We start from the raw sequence: 18,305 nt of genomic DNA, 5'->3' as shown, positions 1-18,305 counted from the left end.
AAGGAACCTCTCTCCTTTCTGGTCTAATCCTGTATAGCTGGGGCAACTCTTGCCCGCTCCGAAAAAACTGCGGAAGTTGACCCAAAGACCTGTGCCGGCTCCGGCTGGCTTTGGCACGGCACAGACCCCCGCGCTCTGTATGAGCATCATCCGCTTACCTGCGCCGTACGCACAACGCTGCCGTCGAGGCGCTTCCCAGCCGTGAGTGACTTTCTCGCCTTTCTCTCATTTCAGGATAAATGCTTGAGGAAAATCTCCAGCGGGCTTTACACGTTTCAGACATACCTCGAGTACGTACAGGAAACTTTTACAAGCGAGAAGCAAAGCATCAAATCGCTGTGCTACAGTACGGAGCACCTGGCGCGCACCATAAGACAGATGGTGAGTTGGGTTTTAAATTCACTCCGATAACGCTCGCGGCTTAGCACCCATGTGTAGTCAGAGAAATAGGACGCTATGTGAAGCAGAACATTCCCCAGCAGAAACAGGTGACGGTCCCTTACGCTCAGGTACTTTCCCTTATGGACTGGCTTACAGGTTTTACAAGGTTTTGTTTTCTTAAAGAAACAACTCTTCTTCCTACTTTCAGTTGTTATTTCTAACTTCCAAACCAACAATTAAACGCCTCGTGTTGGTTTGAGAACAAATACACTGATGCTGCCCGGCTGATAGAAATAAGATTTCTCAGGGAGCTTGTTCCTAATTGTGGTACTGCAGTTCAGTCTGAGCCTTCTAATGCTGCAGTCCCCCGAGAAATAAGTAATTTAAAAAAAAAACCAACAAAACACAGAAATAAAAAGAAATATATTTTTACAACATTATTAATCTTTACAACTCTCCAGAACAAACTTTTAAGCCAAGCTGTATGGCATATTGAGATACCGGCAGCTTAAAAATCAAGGAAGACCGTTAAAGTCGGGATGTAAATTAGGAACTGGACTAAATAAAAAGGTGCTGCCTATTGAAAAGCACCCATTTTGCTTGTAATCATCATGAAAAAAAAAATCTTCCTTCTTTACAAATACCCGATTTTCTTTTGGTTTGGTATATTAAATGTTATACATTTCTGATAGTCATCTGTGTTTTGGAGAGCTTTGAAAGATCACACTTCAAAAATCCACTTCATTCCAGCAGTTCTTACTCAGGTTAACAACCCTTAACATGAATACTTCCTTTGTCATCAGGGAAACGATTTGCCCGAGTTAAGAACCACCCAGGTGGGCAAGGACTGCAGAAATCGCTGGGCATTATTTCCTTCAAGGTGTTTTTTGGCATCTGATAAGCCCATTGTGTGTCTGCCATGCCTTTCCTAACATATTTATTTACATCCATCATTCTTTAAGTGAAAGGGAGCTGAACTGCTTTTTTCACACTGTGCTAGCTAAGAAGAATAGTCCCGTCACAAGACAGCAACTGCCTGCTGGCTTCCAACTTGATCTATTAGTTTGCAGAAAGTTCGTTTCATAACTGGGGGGGCTGGCTTTTTTGGAAAATTAGTAGGATCGAGGTAATTGGAACAGGCGCAATTAAACACAGGGATCAAAAGCAAAACCTGTACTTACAGAAACAACAGAGTTTTGAGAGGAGTCTTGTTCTCCAGGTTGGAAATGTTTCTTTAGGAGAGAAGTCTATCTGCTTTTTAAGGCAAGGAGAGCAAGGACAGAACCTGTCACTCGTGGTCAGGTAGATCCATCGGCACGACACCTGTCTGGATATCCAGATCCAAACTTCCACAGCATGCAACAAGGAGTTGGATATACCAGTAACTCGGGGTGGGATCAGAATCCACTTCCAAGTAGTCTGGACAGAAAAAACATTTCGTATCTTACCGAATTTCACAAATAAGATGTTCCAGAAGGAAGTGCGCATGCTTTTGTCACTTGTTAAAGGGTAGGAGAGATCCTAAACTCAGGATGAAGCGGATGCTTTACTGTTAGACTTCCAGACCCCAAATCATCTAAAGCAGCTCCACGATTTGGGTGAGCGACTCCCGTTTTCAGAAGTCACCTACCCACTTCATGGGACGAGTTCTTAAAAGGCATTTGGGTAGGGGGTGCCCAGCCCTGTCAGTCAGCATTAGGTACATAGCTCCTTTTCCTCCCCTTGCCGTTAGGATCCCACGCATCAGTGAAAGCTGGTGACAGTCTCCCACGTGCCTAAATGCCTGGAAAGTAAGAACTAAGCAGCTAAATGAGTTTGATGTCTTTGGAAACGGTTAATCTACTACAAAATGTGAGAGTACTCCAATGTCATCTAATTAATGACTAAGGATGGAGCAAGCCAGGACAGGTTAGGATAAATCACGTTCAGCATCTTCCCAGCTAACCAGGCGGTCGGCAGACAGCAGGAGAGCTGCGCAGATCTGCTCAGTGCAGCGCTGTTGGACCGCGACGCCAGACGTTGCATTCAAACCAGAAAAAAAAAAATGGTGTCGATCAGATGAGACCCTTTGCTGCTTCTGCAGCAATCGCTAGCAGGTGTCAAGGTACCTCCAACCCCGCTGGAGAAGCAGGGCTGCAGGGGAGCACAGGTCCCAGGCAGGTCTGTCGGCAGCGGTACAGAAACGGTGGGTACGCAGCTGGTCAGGGACGCATTCTACCTGTGAACTGATGCTCTCCAACGAGCTCCATTACAATGTTTTAACTGGGGCACCCCAATGTTGTCTTTTTCACAGGTGATAAACCCCAACGAGGTGATCATCCCAGACTCGGCTACCCAGGAATCCCTCCGCGCAAAGCTGAAGTCCGATAAGACCTGGATAGAGAAAATCACCATCCACCTCATCCTCCGAGACTTTACTTCATTTATGGAGAAAACAGTGAGGGCCGTTCGCTATTTGAAAAATACCAGGAGTTTCAGTGTCTGAATGTTTTAATTCAGGCACAATCCTCTGTTACAAATCTGTCATGTGGCAGATGACAGTGTTGTTCTGTTTTAGAGAACCAGAAATAGTTAACAATGGTGGCATTTTTATATATTCTCGTTTCCTGCCAGGAAACTATTTATTGTATTTAAAATATTTATTTGTTTCTAATGTTTCCTATTTATATTTTCACTATTTAGAAATAATTTAAACAGAAGGACCTATTTTATTTCATTCCTCACGGTACTATTAAATAAGTTGATATTCTGAATATGTATTCAACAAAAAAAAAAACCACGTATTTTCAGAAGCCAGAAAGACTGCCGTATAACTTATGCTTTTAATATATTTGAGAGATGGTATTTATGACTTATTTATATTTTTAGAACAAATAAAAGCTGATTTTTAAAAAAACTTGTTTACCCTGTTTGAACTTTAAATAAGGCTAAAAAACTCTAATTTATCCAATTTTTAATACTGGCCACTATCAAAATACCCACTTTCAAGAATTTAAATTTTATCTGTATTATTAGGTCAGTTATCTACATAGCACAAACCTACACACATCCACAGACACCTCGATCAACATATAATTCTTAAAATGGGATGGACAGGAACCAGATGACTGAACATGGCACTTCAGAATGAACACAATAAAGCATCATTGCTCTTGAGAAACCAACGAACAATGAGTCCCCTGTACTTGACAAACAACACTCCATGAAACTGTAACTGGTTTCAAGCAGATGCTTACAAGTCAAGCAATCTCTTTTAAATGAATAAAATGGTAAGATACTGAATTAACAGGTTTGACATGAATACTGTCATCTGATTAGACTTACTGCTGCCATCCAAGGGAATTTTCCAAGTTTGCTTAAACATCTCTCCCCGCCCTCCTCCCCCAAGAAGCAGAAAAAAAAAAAATCTTAGGTTCTTTCCTTGGGTGATATAAATCAACATATTGCTGCTAAGCCGTCAATGGCTGTTGATGATCTAATGCATTTGTCTTTCGTCATTTATATTCCACTAGCACGGACAAGCCACATAACATGAATGCAAATTCTTGAATACTGTGAAGTTAAAAAAAAAAAAAGAACATGTCCTTAGCCTGAGTACCAAACTGCTGAAATGTTCCTTAGCTGTATCATCTGCTTCACTGTGGCTGTGCAGACACCTCGTATACCCAAACTCAGAGGAATTCACAGCATACATAAGGGATGCAAGCGGCCAGAGCCCCTCAAGCTTCATCCCTCCCTGCAAGTGGTGGAACTTTAATCACCCTCTCTCTTTTGCTCAGCACAGTGGTGGAGATGAAAGGCAAGCCCTGGAGTGTGAATGTCAGTAAATTCTCCTCTTCCCCTGAGCGATCTGGATCTGATCACCCACACATGCATTCCACCACTGGGGATTCCAAAACAGTGACCAGTCCACCCAGAGACCGCATCTCAGAGGCCCAAAACAAAACAAACCACAGCTTTGCCCAATATGGTAAAGCCAACGTCTCGAGTGGTGCGACAAGTCAAGAAGGAATGAGGAGACCTCAAGGTGGTCACTTTCAAGATGCCTGTGCTGAATGAGGTTTTCTCACAACACGCAAGATCCTGCTTTAGCTGTCCTGGCATGTGCTCTAGGAGATGTAGGAAAGCCTGGTCTGACTTTTTCACAGCTTACCTTCACAGAAATTTCTTGGTGAACATTTGGTTAGAGACTGTTCTGGCCCTTACGATGTCCATAATTGCTGTGAGACCCAAATGTGGATCCCACGTTGGAGCTTTTAAGGCCTTTAATGTTACTATGCGAGAACAGGGGGAGGGAGGGGGAAAAGAAGGAAAGACAGACAGACCAAAACCAAAAGTATCTCCTGGTGTCACCTCTCCCAGTAGTGGGTGGTTGCCAGAGATCACCATTAGTGACTATGCACACTGCAGCTAAACAAACTCACACTGATGTCCTCCTTCAATTTCAGGAGGACCCCATTCAATACGGGGTATTGAAATCTCATACAACTGATAGACAAGCACCCACACTTCCCACCGGCACCCTTCAGCTGGTGGCTACCCCAGGCTGTCCATCGTTCTAGTAAAGACACAAATGCTACTACATTTTAGGATGCAGAAGATGAGCAAAGATCACCACTTGCTGAGAGGGGAGGTCAACTTCAAGTCCTCCCTGGGGTGATGGGTATTGCTGATGCTGCCGCTGAGCTGCCATTATTTTACCCGTGGGCTCCTCCACTGCCACCCGTAATTCTCAGGGTGCTTCAGTGCTGCAGCTGCCTTGCTGGCCATCGTTTTGCTGTCACTGTCCCAACTTCAGGGACTGTCCCCCAGGTAAGCACCACTTGCCGAAATCTACACTCACTGGTGTCTGTGGCACATGAAGACTCACAGTGGGGAATTTATATGGAAGCCAAGAGGAGAACTACACACCGTTGAGCATGTTACGGAGCCTCTCTAACTTACTAACTTACTGTCCTTCTTCCAGTTTGCTGTGTATACAGTGTTTTACAACAATCAATAAACACACATGGGCATTTATTTTAGCTGGCAGACCAGCACAAACACATAAACCCCCAGAAAAACAGCAAAAATGAGTGTTCTTAACTCTTAGGAATCAATCCTCAAAAATAACTGCTACTTTTAGCAACAATGAAATATCTCAACACTTCTACTGAAAAGAGCTCCTCCTAACTGACAGCTAACTCATAGCAAAGCAAAAAAACCCAAACCCCCAAACCAGAAAGAACTGCTAATAATTGCCTCTAAAAACTAGGAAACTTCCTAGCAAAGAAGCATTTTGGTTGTTGCTGTACAGGACCAGCCTCTCCCCGCAGACCCCAGCTAGCCCTTCCCCGTGTTTGCGTGGCATCCCTACTCCTTAACCTCACACCGAGATTTCAGAATGCTCAGCCGATTACTAACTCCCGTCATCCTGAATTTGCTTTCCCAATGCCGGAAGATAGCAAAGCTATGTTAAAAAGCATGCACACACTCTACAGAATGCAAGAAAAAGCCCACGGTATTAACAGGCAGTGTTAAAGATGAGAAACTCAGTGCTGTGGGCATGATACTAAAATGCTAGAGAGAAAAAAAAAATTAGGGACAGAATGCAAGCTAATCCTACAGTAATCTATAGTGCAGAGCTTAATTTTTTTTGCAATCACAGTCTCTGAAGTATCATTTTTCTATTTTTTAACCATACTTTTTCATCAGATGTGTAAGAAAAACAAAACAAAACAAAACAAAAAACCAAAAGAAAACAAAAAAAAAACCAAACCCCAACACATTTCAGCCTGATCTACTTCCCAGGTTGCAGTACCATCCCCTGGCCCAGTAAGCTGAGGTACTGATGTAAACACTAAATTTTGCCAGAAAGAACAACAGCTACTTGAAAGAGACTGTCTCCAGCCCTAGTACCTTCTAAGATTTTATTAATGGCTGATGGCAAATGAGGTTAGCAAGACAGAGCTGACGCTAGAGGAGATGGAAGAGTTAACACCACCAGTGAAGCGAGGGGGGCAGGATCACGTTTCAGCAGTAAGGAGCCATTAGGTTGGCTTAATTCAATGGGAAACTTCCCCCCAAGTTTGCCACTGTTATTTGTGACTAACAATCTTTTCCACATTCGATTTAAAAGATAAAATGACAGCAAGGTAAGTATACAACAGTATACATCAAAGTCAGATCCTAATTCTCAAGAAGTGCTGCTAAATATATATATATATATTACCATAAACCTTGTGATATTGGGTGGGGAGCTTTCTGTAAACCCTTGCTTCTTGAGTTAAATGATTAGGTAACAATTTCTGATCTCTCTCAGTCAATTTCCTTCTTCTTCCTGATAAGAGGAAAATCAAACCCCACCCCCTCACCCCCAGAAAATGCAACCTCTGCAGGCTCCAATGCTGAAATAACATTTCCTCCATGAACTCTTAACAAAATCAACTAATTTCTGTAATCTAAACATATTTAACCAAACCTCAGTATACTTTCACGACTGACTTTGGCGGTCTCATCAGATAACACACTACAGAAATTTTGCAATCCGAACTTCTACTCAGTGACCAGAATCTAAGAAGATTCAATCTTTCATGAGAAAATTTAGGGTTTTTTAAAAAAAACCTAAACATTAATCTTCAAATTCAGAAAACTCGGATTTGATTTGCCCTGCCATATTGATTTCTACCAGACAGTGCTTAGCCAACACAGTATTTTCAAGATTTTATTCCATTTCAACAGTACTGAGTGCAAAATTCTGCCTGGTTTCAGTAACAACCATCATATTCATGATTAGTTGTTCCTTTAGCCCTTTGAACTTACATATTCATAGATACAGTTCTATATCCTGTGCCATATAAATAGAGACAATATGACGTATAAGCAAATCATACTAACAGTTTTATTACTCAAGGGAATCACTTAGAGCTGTTACACACATGTACACAAAAGTAAAGTCACCCAGGGAAAGCTCAAAGTCCCGGCCTCAGCTCAAAAGAGAAAACCTGCCTACCACACCATCACTACTGCACAGCAATAGTCTTTGCTCTTCCACTTCGAACAATTTGGGAAGAGATGTAAAGGGAAAAGGGATTATCTGCTGACTTTGCCTGTGGATCCCACATTAGCATACGCTAACAAATACAATAAAGTTCAAAGACGTCCCTCAGATTGCGAGACCTATACCCCTCCTGCTCATAGAGCACAGTCACCAAGGACAGGGATATAGAAGAAAATGGAGTTTGTTAGAAGAGAGACCATTTGGGATGAAGGCAGATGCATAGGCAATCTTCTAGCCTGGCTGGAAAGGGGCTGCTTTCGGGTTGCACTGTCACAAATGGCACCATTTGGGGGGGGTCTCTGAGACAGTGGATCCTAAGAAACAGAATTGGAACATAACTGGAAATCTGGGTTTATCTCACTTCCCAGGCTAATAACTGCTCCCTGCTTTGCAGTTGCTCTAACTTCTTATTTTTTGTAGAAACTTGGAATTGATTTCTTAATCAGAAGACAGTATGAGAGCAAATACCCTTTTCCGCTTTGGCAGGTAAGCATCTCCTCTGCCTTACCCATCCCCTAATCCTGAGGTAACATAGGCATAACCAAGACACAGCCCATGTAACCCACAAGCTTAACCAAGAAACAGCTATTGCATTGCACACCATCATGGAAAAGTATTTAGAAATTGCAATTAAGTAGTCACTTGTAATAATTTAATTAGTCATATGACATTTAACCAGGATGTGGTCTCTACTCCTGTGGTAAGAGCAGATGTAATGAGCTTTTATTTCCAAATATATCATCAGTATCATCATAGCTTAAATTCCAAGTCTGTAACAAAACACTTCCAAAAATATCCAGGGTATATAGTTTGTTTTAGCAATTTTTCCCTATAACAACCCTGCTTCACTTACAACACAACACAAACACATCTTCAGAAGCACTTTGTCATCTACAGCCATTTTGTAAGACAGCTGTACAAAGCAGCAAGGGACAGGTTTTATATGCTGCCAACACAGGGGCCTGCTGTGACAAAATTATGAGTATCGCTTTGGCTGCAGTTTTCATGTTTGAAAGCTATAGGTTTAAGGTCATGTGAGTTTTGCTGATGAACTAATTCAAGAAAAAAAAGCGCATATCCCCTGTTTCGTAACTGTAATGAGATGCAGTACAGTGACTTTATACCAGGAATTTGTAGCAGAATTAAATACTTGTTCGAAAGTTTCGATCAGCTTCATTTTTACCTCGCAATTGGCCAGTCCTTGGAGAGTTTTTGGAGCAAACCTCTAGGTTCCTTTGTAGATTAACTAATTAAGAACAAATTTATACTGAAAAGCCAGGTATATATTTTTTTTTTTTAGTCCCACGTTTGGTGACTACACTAAACGGCACAATTTTTCACATCCTCCTTCCAGGAGATCCCCAGCCCACACACCAAGACCAAGAAGCCCACCAAACTCACAAGATACACACCAATTATCACAGGGCTCTGCGGCTCCTCCTCTCATGTCCACACTTGTCTTTTCCTCACTTCTTACTCAATTTTCACCTTTAGAAACCTTGTCCGCTTCTCCTACTCCTTATTCTTCTTCTGACCAACCTCCTTGTCTTTATTCTCTTTTCAGGACCCAAACTTTCTCCCCTCCTTCCTCGCTGTTTCTACGCCAATGTCTTTGTCCCCCTTTGCACCGTTTGCTGTGCCCACACCCAAGAGCAGCTCCTCAGAGCCGAGCTTGCAGGAGATGCTTTGCTAAAGGGGCTGTCACAACCGAGTGCTGAAGAGTTGCTGCCCACCACGATTACCCAATGGTACCAGGTCATAACTGACTCCAGCTGAATACAAAGATGGGCGAAGCAGTTTCAACAAAATACAGAAATGATAGAAAATACAGAAATTATGCCTGAATGGTAAAACCCACCACCAGCTGTTGTGATCAGTGCACCCATGAACAGGACATTCAGAAGACAGGATACCATATTGCTCCTTGCCCATCACAACCTCTGGACACTTTGCTGGTATTTCACACACAGCCCGGCTGGAGGAGGAGAAACAGCCCATTTCTTCAGTCCTGGGTTAAGGACAATCCCTTGTTCACAGGCACCCTCCCTGGAGACCAAACAAAAGCGGTCACTCTCGCAGGAGGAGGCCGAGAGGACAACCAGCACCCTCTGACAAGAAGAAATGTTTTCTTCCTGATGTGAAAGGACCATGGGCATGGGACTGCAAGTGACTCCAGATGGAGAACAGGGCATTCTTCTTGCATTAAAATCCTCAAGATGCCTTCATTTTTGGCAAGCAGCAGTGAGCTAAGACCCATGGGAACTTCTGATCTTCCTAAGACTTGTCCGGGTGGAAGCATTCCCCTTGGTGCAAGTGTTTGTCACCAGGTGCCACAGGCTCCAGTGACAGCCTCCCACCTGGGGTATCTCCCTGACACTAGGGCAACCACAAGCACACTCCACCTCCACTTCGCAGGCACAAGGCACGCAGCCAAACAATTCCTGGCACCAGGTACAATCAGCTGGATACCTCAAAGTTGGTAGAGTCTTCAGAGCACACAGGAAGGCATCAATGATTTTATTTCACACCTCTCGGACTGTAGCCTTGAGCTCAGCTGTGGAAAACACAGCTTGATTTTCAGTAAACTACACTCATCAACTCTACTCCAACGCTATGAGTTCATAGGTGGTCTCGCAGGACCGCATCACAAACCCCACTACAGGAAAGAATCCATACTTGGCTGCGGAAGCCACCAATTCACTTGACAGAGATCAACACAGTCAAGCAGGGGAGCTCGTTTGCTCTGTTTCAAGTGTCTCCCATCTGACAGTAAAATAAAACTTTCTCAGGTTTTACTGGGAGAAAGATGGAAAAGGAAAAATCAGGAAATTAGAACACTTGGAACAAGTAATGCCTAACTTCAAGTCCCTAGCCCACAGCCTCGACAAACATGAGAGGCTCTCTACTCCAGAGACCTGCCCTCTTCTCTCTGGCAGCACCAAACAAAAAAAACCAGTCTTGCTAAAACTAGCATATTTGCTGAGGTTATTTTAGGGACTTAAGATTCTTCATAGGAATTTGTTTAATGTATAACTTCACAGGACACTGATCTGCTCTCATAAACGCACCTGAATTTTGTGAAAATGACAATAACAGCAAAGTAATTTCAAGACATTGATACCAAAAGTTCCTTCATTTTTAAACTTGAAAAAAAAATTCTGATTCTGGTGTTGGGTTTTTTTTTTTTGCTACCTTACAATTAATTACCAAGACTTATGATTAATGCTTATTCCATTTTTTTTCTTTTCCCAGGGGAAAAAAAAAAAAGGAGTGTTTATATAAGGAGTTTCACTCACCTTTTAGTTACAGAGAGCATGCTATACTGAACGAAACACTGGTTGTACAAATGAAAAATGTTACACCACATATTGGCATTTAATTTAACTTGACTTGAACATAGTATGAAAGGCACTTTTTTCCTCAATTTCAAAACCCAAAGGTTCTATGCTAATGACTTTCCTGAACCATACTTGATTTTTTTAAGAGAACAGTAACTCCAGTTTTTTCCACAATAGCAGTGAATGATCAAAAATTTGCTCTCCCATGTGCTTAAAGTGACACTTTGAAAGTAAGAATTGAGTAAGCAGTATTTATCCAGCTATTCTGAGTCTCAAAAAAAATGAACTACAACTAGTTTTAAGGGAAATTTTCAGCATGGTGAGGTCACAGGATCTGGCCTGTGCTTGATAAATCCATGCTTATGTAAAACTCTTTAACGAAAGAGACAAGAACACTTCCCTGTTTCTCTGCCTCTTGCCAAATACTATTATTCTTGGAAAGCAGCCGGAGCAACCATGCGGCGGTTATGACCCACAAACCACATCCCCAAATTTCTAACACACAATAGAGCACATGAAATACGCTTCTGCAGGTGTTTGGGTCCGCCCACCCGCTGCTGCAGTTTGGGTTATTGCACACCCTTGTGGAGTGCAAAATCTGATTTTGAGAAATCCGAGTTACTTTACACTGAATACCGTACTTCTCAGTACTGAATCTCTCGGGTTATTCCATTAGATTCAACAGAAAAAAAATGTCCCTGGGCATGATTAAAGCCGCCATCGAGTACCAACAGACTATTTCACTACTATTGTAATTAGGATCGGTCAAGTAAAAGAATCAGAATTTGAACTCCTTTCATAATTGAAGACATACGAGTGGTTACATCTCAAGTGACCAGTAGCCAAAGGCACTAGAAAAGCTGCACTAACAACAGGATATAGGGTCACAGGAAGCGTGTTCTGCGTTCACCCTTGCTCTATTCCCCCATCAGCGGTCTATCATAATTAGCTATTCCACTATTTCATGACATTTGATTTAATTACCACGATTAATGGAATTTTAAGGAACATGCTGGCTTGCACTAGCTCTCATAAATGTTTCCCACGGTTTTTTTCTTCCCAATTCTTGTCTTTCAATTTATTTTTTTTTCCTCTTGGCTCATTTCTCATAGAATCATAGAATGGTTTGGATTGGAAGGGACCCCTACAGGTCATCTAGTCCAACCCCCCTGCAGTGAGCAGGGACACCGCTAACTAGATCAGGTTGCTCAGAGCCCTGTCCAACCTGGCCTTGAATGCTTCCAGGGATGGGACCTCTACTACCTCCCTGGGCAACTCGTTCCAGTGTTTCACCACCCTCATTGTAAAAAACTTCTTCCTTATATCCAGTCTAAACATACCCTGCTTCAGTTTAAAACCATCACCCCTTGTCCTGTCACAGCTGGCCCTACTAAAAAGATTTTCCCTGTCTTTCCTATAGGCCCCCTTTAGGTATTGAAAGGCTGTAACCAGGTCTCCCCGCAGCCTTCTCTTCTCCAGGCTGAACAACCCCAACTCACTCAGCAGGATACAGTTGGCCTTCTGGGCTGCCGGCTCCTGTCCAGCTTTTCACCCATCAGTACCCTGCTCTCGACCCTTTCTTCCCCCAGCCTGTACTGATACTGGGGGTTACCCCGACCCAGGTGCAGGACCTTGCACTTGGCCTTGTTGAACCTCATGAGGTTCACACAGGCCCACCTCTCCAGCTTCTGGCATGTCAACTGCACCACTCAGCTTGGTGTCATCTGCAAACTTGCTGAGTGTGCACTCGATCTCGCTGTCTATGTCACTGATGAAGATATTAAACAGCACTGGTCCCAGTATGGACCCCTGAGGGACACCACTTGTCATCAGTCTCCATCTGGACACCAAGCCGTTGACCACTACCCTCTGGATGCAACCATCCAACCAAATCCTTATCCACCGAACAGTCCACCCATAAATCCGTATCTCCCCAATTTAGAGTGAAGTATGTTGTGGGGGACTGTGTCAAACGCTTTGCAGAAGTCCAGATAGATGACATTCGTTGGTTTTCTCTTGTCCGCTGTTGTTGTCACACCATCAGAGAAAGCCACTGGGTTTGTCAGGCCCTTGGTGAAGCCATGCTGCCTATCCTGAATTACCTCCCTGGCATCCATGTGCCTTAGCATAGCTTCTAGGACGATCTGTTCCATGATCTTCCCAGGCACAGAGGTGAGGCTGACAGGTCGGTAGTTCCCAGGGTCTTCCTTTCTACCCTTTTTGAAAAGGGGCACAATGCTTCCCTCCTTCCAGTCCCCAGGGACTTCACCTGACTGCCATGACTTTTCAAATACCATGGAGAGTGGCTTGGCAACTACATCAGCCAATTCCCTCAGGACTCTGGGACACATCTCACCAGGTCCCATGGACTTATGTGTGTTCAGGTTCCTCAGGTGGTCACAAACCTGATCTTCTCTTACAGTGGGAGGGGTTTGGGGGTCTTTCCAATCACGTCTGCCCTTAAACACAGTAACATCTTACCATGAATTTTCATAGCGGATGAGAAACTGAGTAATCTTGTATTCCTTAAACATTGAATTAATGTAAAAACTATAGGGTTAAAGAGCCAGACTGAAATCTAGAATACTTTTGTTGCAATGATAATTTGGAGCCAATAAACATTATTTTTTAATATCACCGCACAGGTACAAACTAGCCTGCACAGTTTGTTCTAGAGGGGAGAGAGTTATCTACCCAATGCAGCTTCTATTTCACAGTAACCAAGCAGTTGCCATTTCAGTGCTTCAATTTCAGCATTAACAGGGCAAAACCCATCTGAAGCCAAACCAAACAATATTCCAAAGAGGAAGGCTTTGGAGTAAAAACAAAGCATATACCTTGCTTAGAGTACCCATTTTCTTCCTTCAGTTATACAATAATAACTTCCTCTTATAATATGAGCACTATATATGCATACACACACGCACAGCACTTCTGTCATGTCCTCCCAACCCATCCCAAATCACGTAAAATGTACATAGTGTTTAAAGGTAAATTTGGTAGAAAAGTATACTTTTTACTATCTGGCTATGCTACGAAAAAAGGTATACAACTCTTAATCCTTAAAATATCCAGTAATGAACAAATCCAAGAGGAAATTTAAAAAAAAAAATAAAAAAAACCCCAAACCCAACAGGTCAGCACAGTGACTGGCTGCTGAGGCTTACCAACATTCGGGCATGAAATCTCCAAAGAATACTGAAGGATTTAAAACATTAGCTCAGTCTTCTGTTTACTGCGAAGATAAAGAGGAATCTTTCCCAAAAGACCACTGTAACAGGGATAAATATAGGGACTGAATGTCACCATATTTTGGAAAAAGAACCCACCACACAACGTGTTATCCTTTCTGTAATAAAGAAATTACTGCATTATACTTATGTAAACACTTAAAAACCAATGCATATCCATTCAAGTTGTATTTATTTAATTACACTGTAATGCAAATAAGTTAGGTCCATATAAACTCCATTTTGTTGTATGTACAACCTATGTCATTAACAAGCTGATTGAGCCAGCTGGTGTAAGTGTCCGCCTCATCCTCTGGAATGTACGTATCTTCAGACACTTTCTCTGTCCATCGGCTGGTTCTAGAACAGGACCGCCACGTCCTTCATCCCCAAAGTAGACTGAAAGGGGAGGGGGGAGGAAAGAAAAGTCAGATTTGCAGCACGTACTTGTTTTCAAATGGATATTTTTAACACACAAGTCTGGAGGAACAGCCCTGTAAATGTACAGAATAAGCACTAGCCCTCAAAACACTGAAATAATGCCACCTATAAAATAAAATTTAAGCCCACCGAGCATGAAAGCGTGCCTGGAAAAGTGAGCATCTGTAAGCTTCAAATTAGACCAAACACGTGCTTCTGGTATCTATGTACATACACTCTGGTATGAAATACATAGTTTATGCTGTGCAGAGACACACTCAACAGACAAAAAAAAAAAAAAGTCTCAAACTGCTAGTGAAACTGAACACAGGAACACTCAGCAAACAAACAACTCCAGCAAGTTAGTTCTTAAGACAACAGAAGATTTTACTGAAATTGTAACATGATCTTGACACTTTTTTTTTTCATATTTTCAACTGTTAAAAGTAGCTCCCTTGAATTGTTGAATCCTAAAAATGGTATTTCTATACATTGTAACTGTGAAGCTAGAAGAGAGAAGAGTTAATATATGTCTTTGCAAACAATACAGTCCATCAACTATTTGTCTTAGGAATACCTGGTTCTCCATAGTAACCAAAGTTATTTCAAGAAAAATAAGAGAGTCCCACTTTCTTCAAAACTTTAATTTAATTCGCTGACCCATGGAAGCCCTCCAATAAAACTCAGATACCACAAGAGTTCAAGTATTACTAATGCCATGACATTGCAGCACTAAAAAACAGTCCCACAAGAAAGAGGCAGCGTAAGCAAATGCGCTTTGCTTTATGACAGTGACTAATATTGAAGGAGATAGCCCTTTATTTCACGCAGTGTTACTACCGTATTTGCAAAGGCAGAAGGAGACTGGGTTTTGTTTTAAATTCATGCTAGAAAGCTGAGAAGTTATTCCTCAGTGCAGAAACTTGCAAAAAGTAGCTCTACAACAGATTAGAAAAGCAGCTTCCACTCAGAAGGTACAGGAAGTCCCATATATTAAAAGCCATGCAATAGTAAGAGAAAAAGGCCCTCCCAAGAATGTGCATTTTGCTGTCTTCTTTGGATTTCTAAAGAAATGAGAACCACAACCAGCTATGCTTTCACCCTAAACAATTAAAAACAAGGGATGAAAGCAACCTTTGCAACTGTTGCTGTCCAGAGATAGTTACTGGCTTGGGTGTCATCCGCGTTGGGTTCGTGTGTATATTTGGAACCAATACATACCTCCAGATAGTTGGCTCAGGCATTCCAGGATCTGCACCTCTCTTAAAACCTGAAGTGAAACATACATTACATACATATATATAAATATGTATGTGCAGACTGCTACAAAGTTAGATCACTGTCAAATTATTCCAGCCCATTAAATTGCAACAAAAAAAAAAACCCCTACCGAGCAAAGAACTGTGATTCATGAAGTTGTGTACTAACCTGAATAAAAATTCTTACCGTATTCTTATCAGGGTTAGAATTATTTTTTTTAAATTCTTACCTACATCTTCATCTAACTTAAAATTCAGGGACAACTAGCTATGTGAGATGAAGGAAGTTATCTAGCCCAAAGATCAAGACATACATACCTATACACACACAAACACACAAATTTTAAATGTTGTTCAGAAAGCAACCGAGTAAGGCGGTACCAACAGTGTCACCTATAACTGGTATAAGCGAGCACCTTGAGTCCTGACAGGCAATGTTCTGTGACAACATCTGATGCAGAACTTAAAAGTAGTATTTCAGTAACAGTTTCCTCGAACTTACGATGACAGAATTCTATCCGTTAAACCAGTTAAACCTTCTTCTTCTTCTTCTATTTTTGCTGGCACTTTCTGAAAAGCTACCTAGTACTAAAGTTTGCAGAGAAACAAGATGTTTGTCAATCTACTAACACCCAGGAAAATGAAAAGAAAGTTCACTACAAAGAGTTCATCCCCAGTTAATGACTCAAATACCAATTCACTAAAGCAAATGTATGCTAGAGAAGCAACTGAAGGTTCAGCGTATGAAACATCTTTGCCCAGTGGCCTGTAAATTAAGTCTTGAAGCATAATCATGCAATTAACACACTGTTCAACACACTCTCTCCTATACTTGCTATCTAAAAATGGATGTGATATGAAAAATACATTATTTTCCTCATTTACAGAAAATAAATAATTAATGTCAGCTTGCCTGAAACATAGGCCATGAATGTTAATGGAAAAGCTTCCATTAACTTCATGGACACCAGGTTAGCTCTTTAAAGATAACCTTGTGTGATTTGAGACTATTAAACATCCTGACCCACTTCCTTTGGTTGCCATACTATCCAGCAAAATTGCTTTAAAATTCATGAAGTTGTATTAGGACTCATACTCTGTGTGTGTGAATGTTCCTGGCTTTTTTCCCCCCCTAGTATTTTTAAATAAGCAAGCCAGGTTTAACAAAACTGGTCTAAATTACCTACTTAAAACAGGGGCAGCCACTTAAAAGCAAGTTTTAAAAAACACAACAAAAAAGACCCTGACCAATAACCTATAATTGCACATTCATATACCAGGTTTCCTCGCACATCCCCTGAGCACTGCATCCTGACCTAGAAAGCCTTTCAGAGAAAAATTAAAAGCTCAAAATTTCTGCAAGCTTCCTTGCCTGTGTTTAGTTTAGCATGTATTAGATATACACAGGGGTCAATACAAAAATCTGCCTTGAATCCGTGACACCAAGGACTGTGTAGCCTCTTGCCCCTCCACTGCATCACACCTTCCCTCCCAGATTCAAATGCAATCCCAGTACAAAAGAGATTCCTCCAATTCTACGGACTTTGAGTGCGTGCCACCTCCCAACGTTTTATGGCAAGCAAAGGTGGCACCTGTACACCCCCCCCATCTACTTACACTTATGTCCTTTCATTACAGCAGACAAATTTGTAAGAAGGCATTGTAGATGTGGAATAGCACACTTATTTTCTGGAGCTATGAAGCTAAACTACTCCAACTTAGTTTCTCACAGCTACATACCAGAAATATACTAGGCACCCTGATCTCAGTGCAACTGTAAACACAGCAAAATGGCTCTATATGACTCGAAGTAATTTATTTAATTTCCTCTGGTGCCCCTCAGAACAAAAAGCATCTCCCCCATGTTCATAGATACAGTCATAAAAGTAAAATCGAAACAAAACTTCAGAAAGATCAAAACCAGGTCACAAAACAGTGCTGAAATTCCCATGCAAAAATTATCAATTTAAAAACACTGATAAAGCTAAAAATGGAAATGTAATTAAACTTTAAACCTAATACTGCCAATTAGTTCTTCTCATGGTGTTTGCAGTGACCTCTTCCACTTGTAGTTGTTAAAAGCATGTATGTACCTGTTGAAGCGACCAACTTTTTCCTGATTGTTATCTATTATGTGAACAATCAAAGCCCTTCAAACTGGTCATTAAGTAAAAGGAACCTACCAGCTTTGACTGTAAACAGGTCAAGCTCCCAACCCTCCTTCATGTTTATATTCAAGGCAGAGATGCCTGCCTGATTGAGATGCTTTTCCCAAAAGGCCCAACAGAGTTGTGGCAGAAAGTAAGCCTGATGGACCGCGGGGATCAGCCTTCCTGGGACACCTCGTCACAAAAGAAGCGAACAAAAGTGTGAGGCCTATTGCACACGTGCGTATCTTAAGTAGGTCAGGCTCTTTAACAAGGGCAGCTGATGGCATACAGCCCAAACTCAGCGGGAGAACTACCATGTGGTAGTGATGCCCAGCCAGCCCCACGACAGGCGCAAGCCAAATAGAATCATAGAATGGTTTGGATTGGAAGGGACCCCTAGAGGTCATCTAGTCCAACCCCCCTGCAGTGAGCAGGGACACCGCTAACGAGATCAGGTTGCTCAGAGCCCCATCCAACCTGGCCTTGAA

The 18,305-nt window shown here is 42.0% G+C and overlaps 1 protein-coding gene across 1 annotated transcript in view; it reads left to right on the top strand.

Moving 5' to 3' along the window:
• IL6 (interleukin 6) overlaps nt 1-2,905 on the top strand; it is a 4,091-nt gene extending 1,186 nt beyond the window's left edge. Inside the window, exons 2-3 of the mRNA XM_035894066.1 lie at nt 38-381; nt 2,675-2,905. Coding sequence (XP_035749959.1) covers nt 38-381; nt 2,675-2,866 — 536 coding nt within the window. The 3' untranslated portion in view covers nt 2,867-2,905. The remainder of the gene's footprint in view (nt 1-37; nt 382-2,674) is intronic.
• Nucleotides 2,906-18,305: the final 15,400 nt, after the last annotated feature.

This window comes from Egretta garzetta, unplaced genomic scaffold, assembly GCF_000687185.1.
Source record: "Egretta garzetta isolate BGI_Z169 unplaced genomic scaffold, ASM68718v1 scaffold94, whole genome shotgun sequence".
NCBI lineage: Eukaryota > Metazoa > Chordata > Aves > Pelecaniformes > Ardeidae > Egretta > Egretta garzetta.
This window is presented reverse-complemented; position numbering and strand designations above follow the sequence as displayed.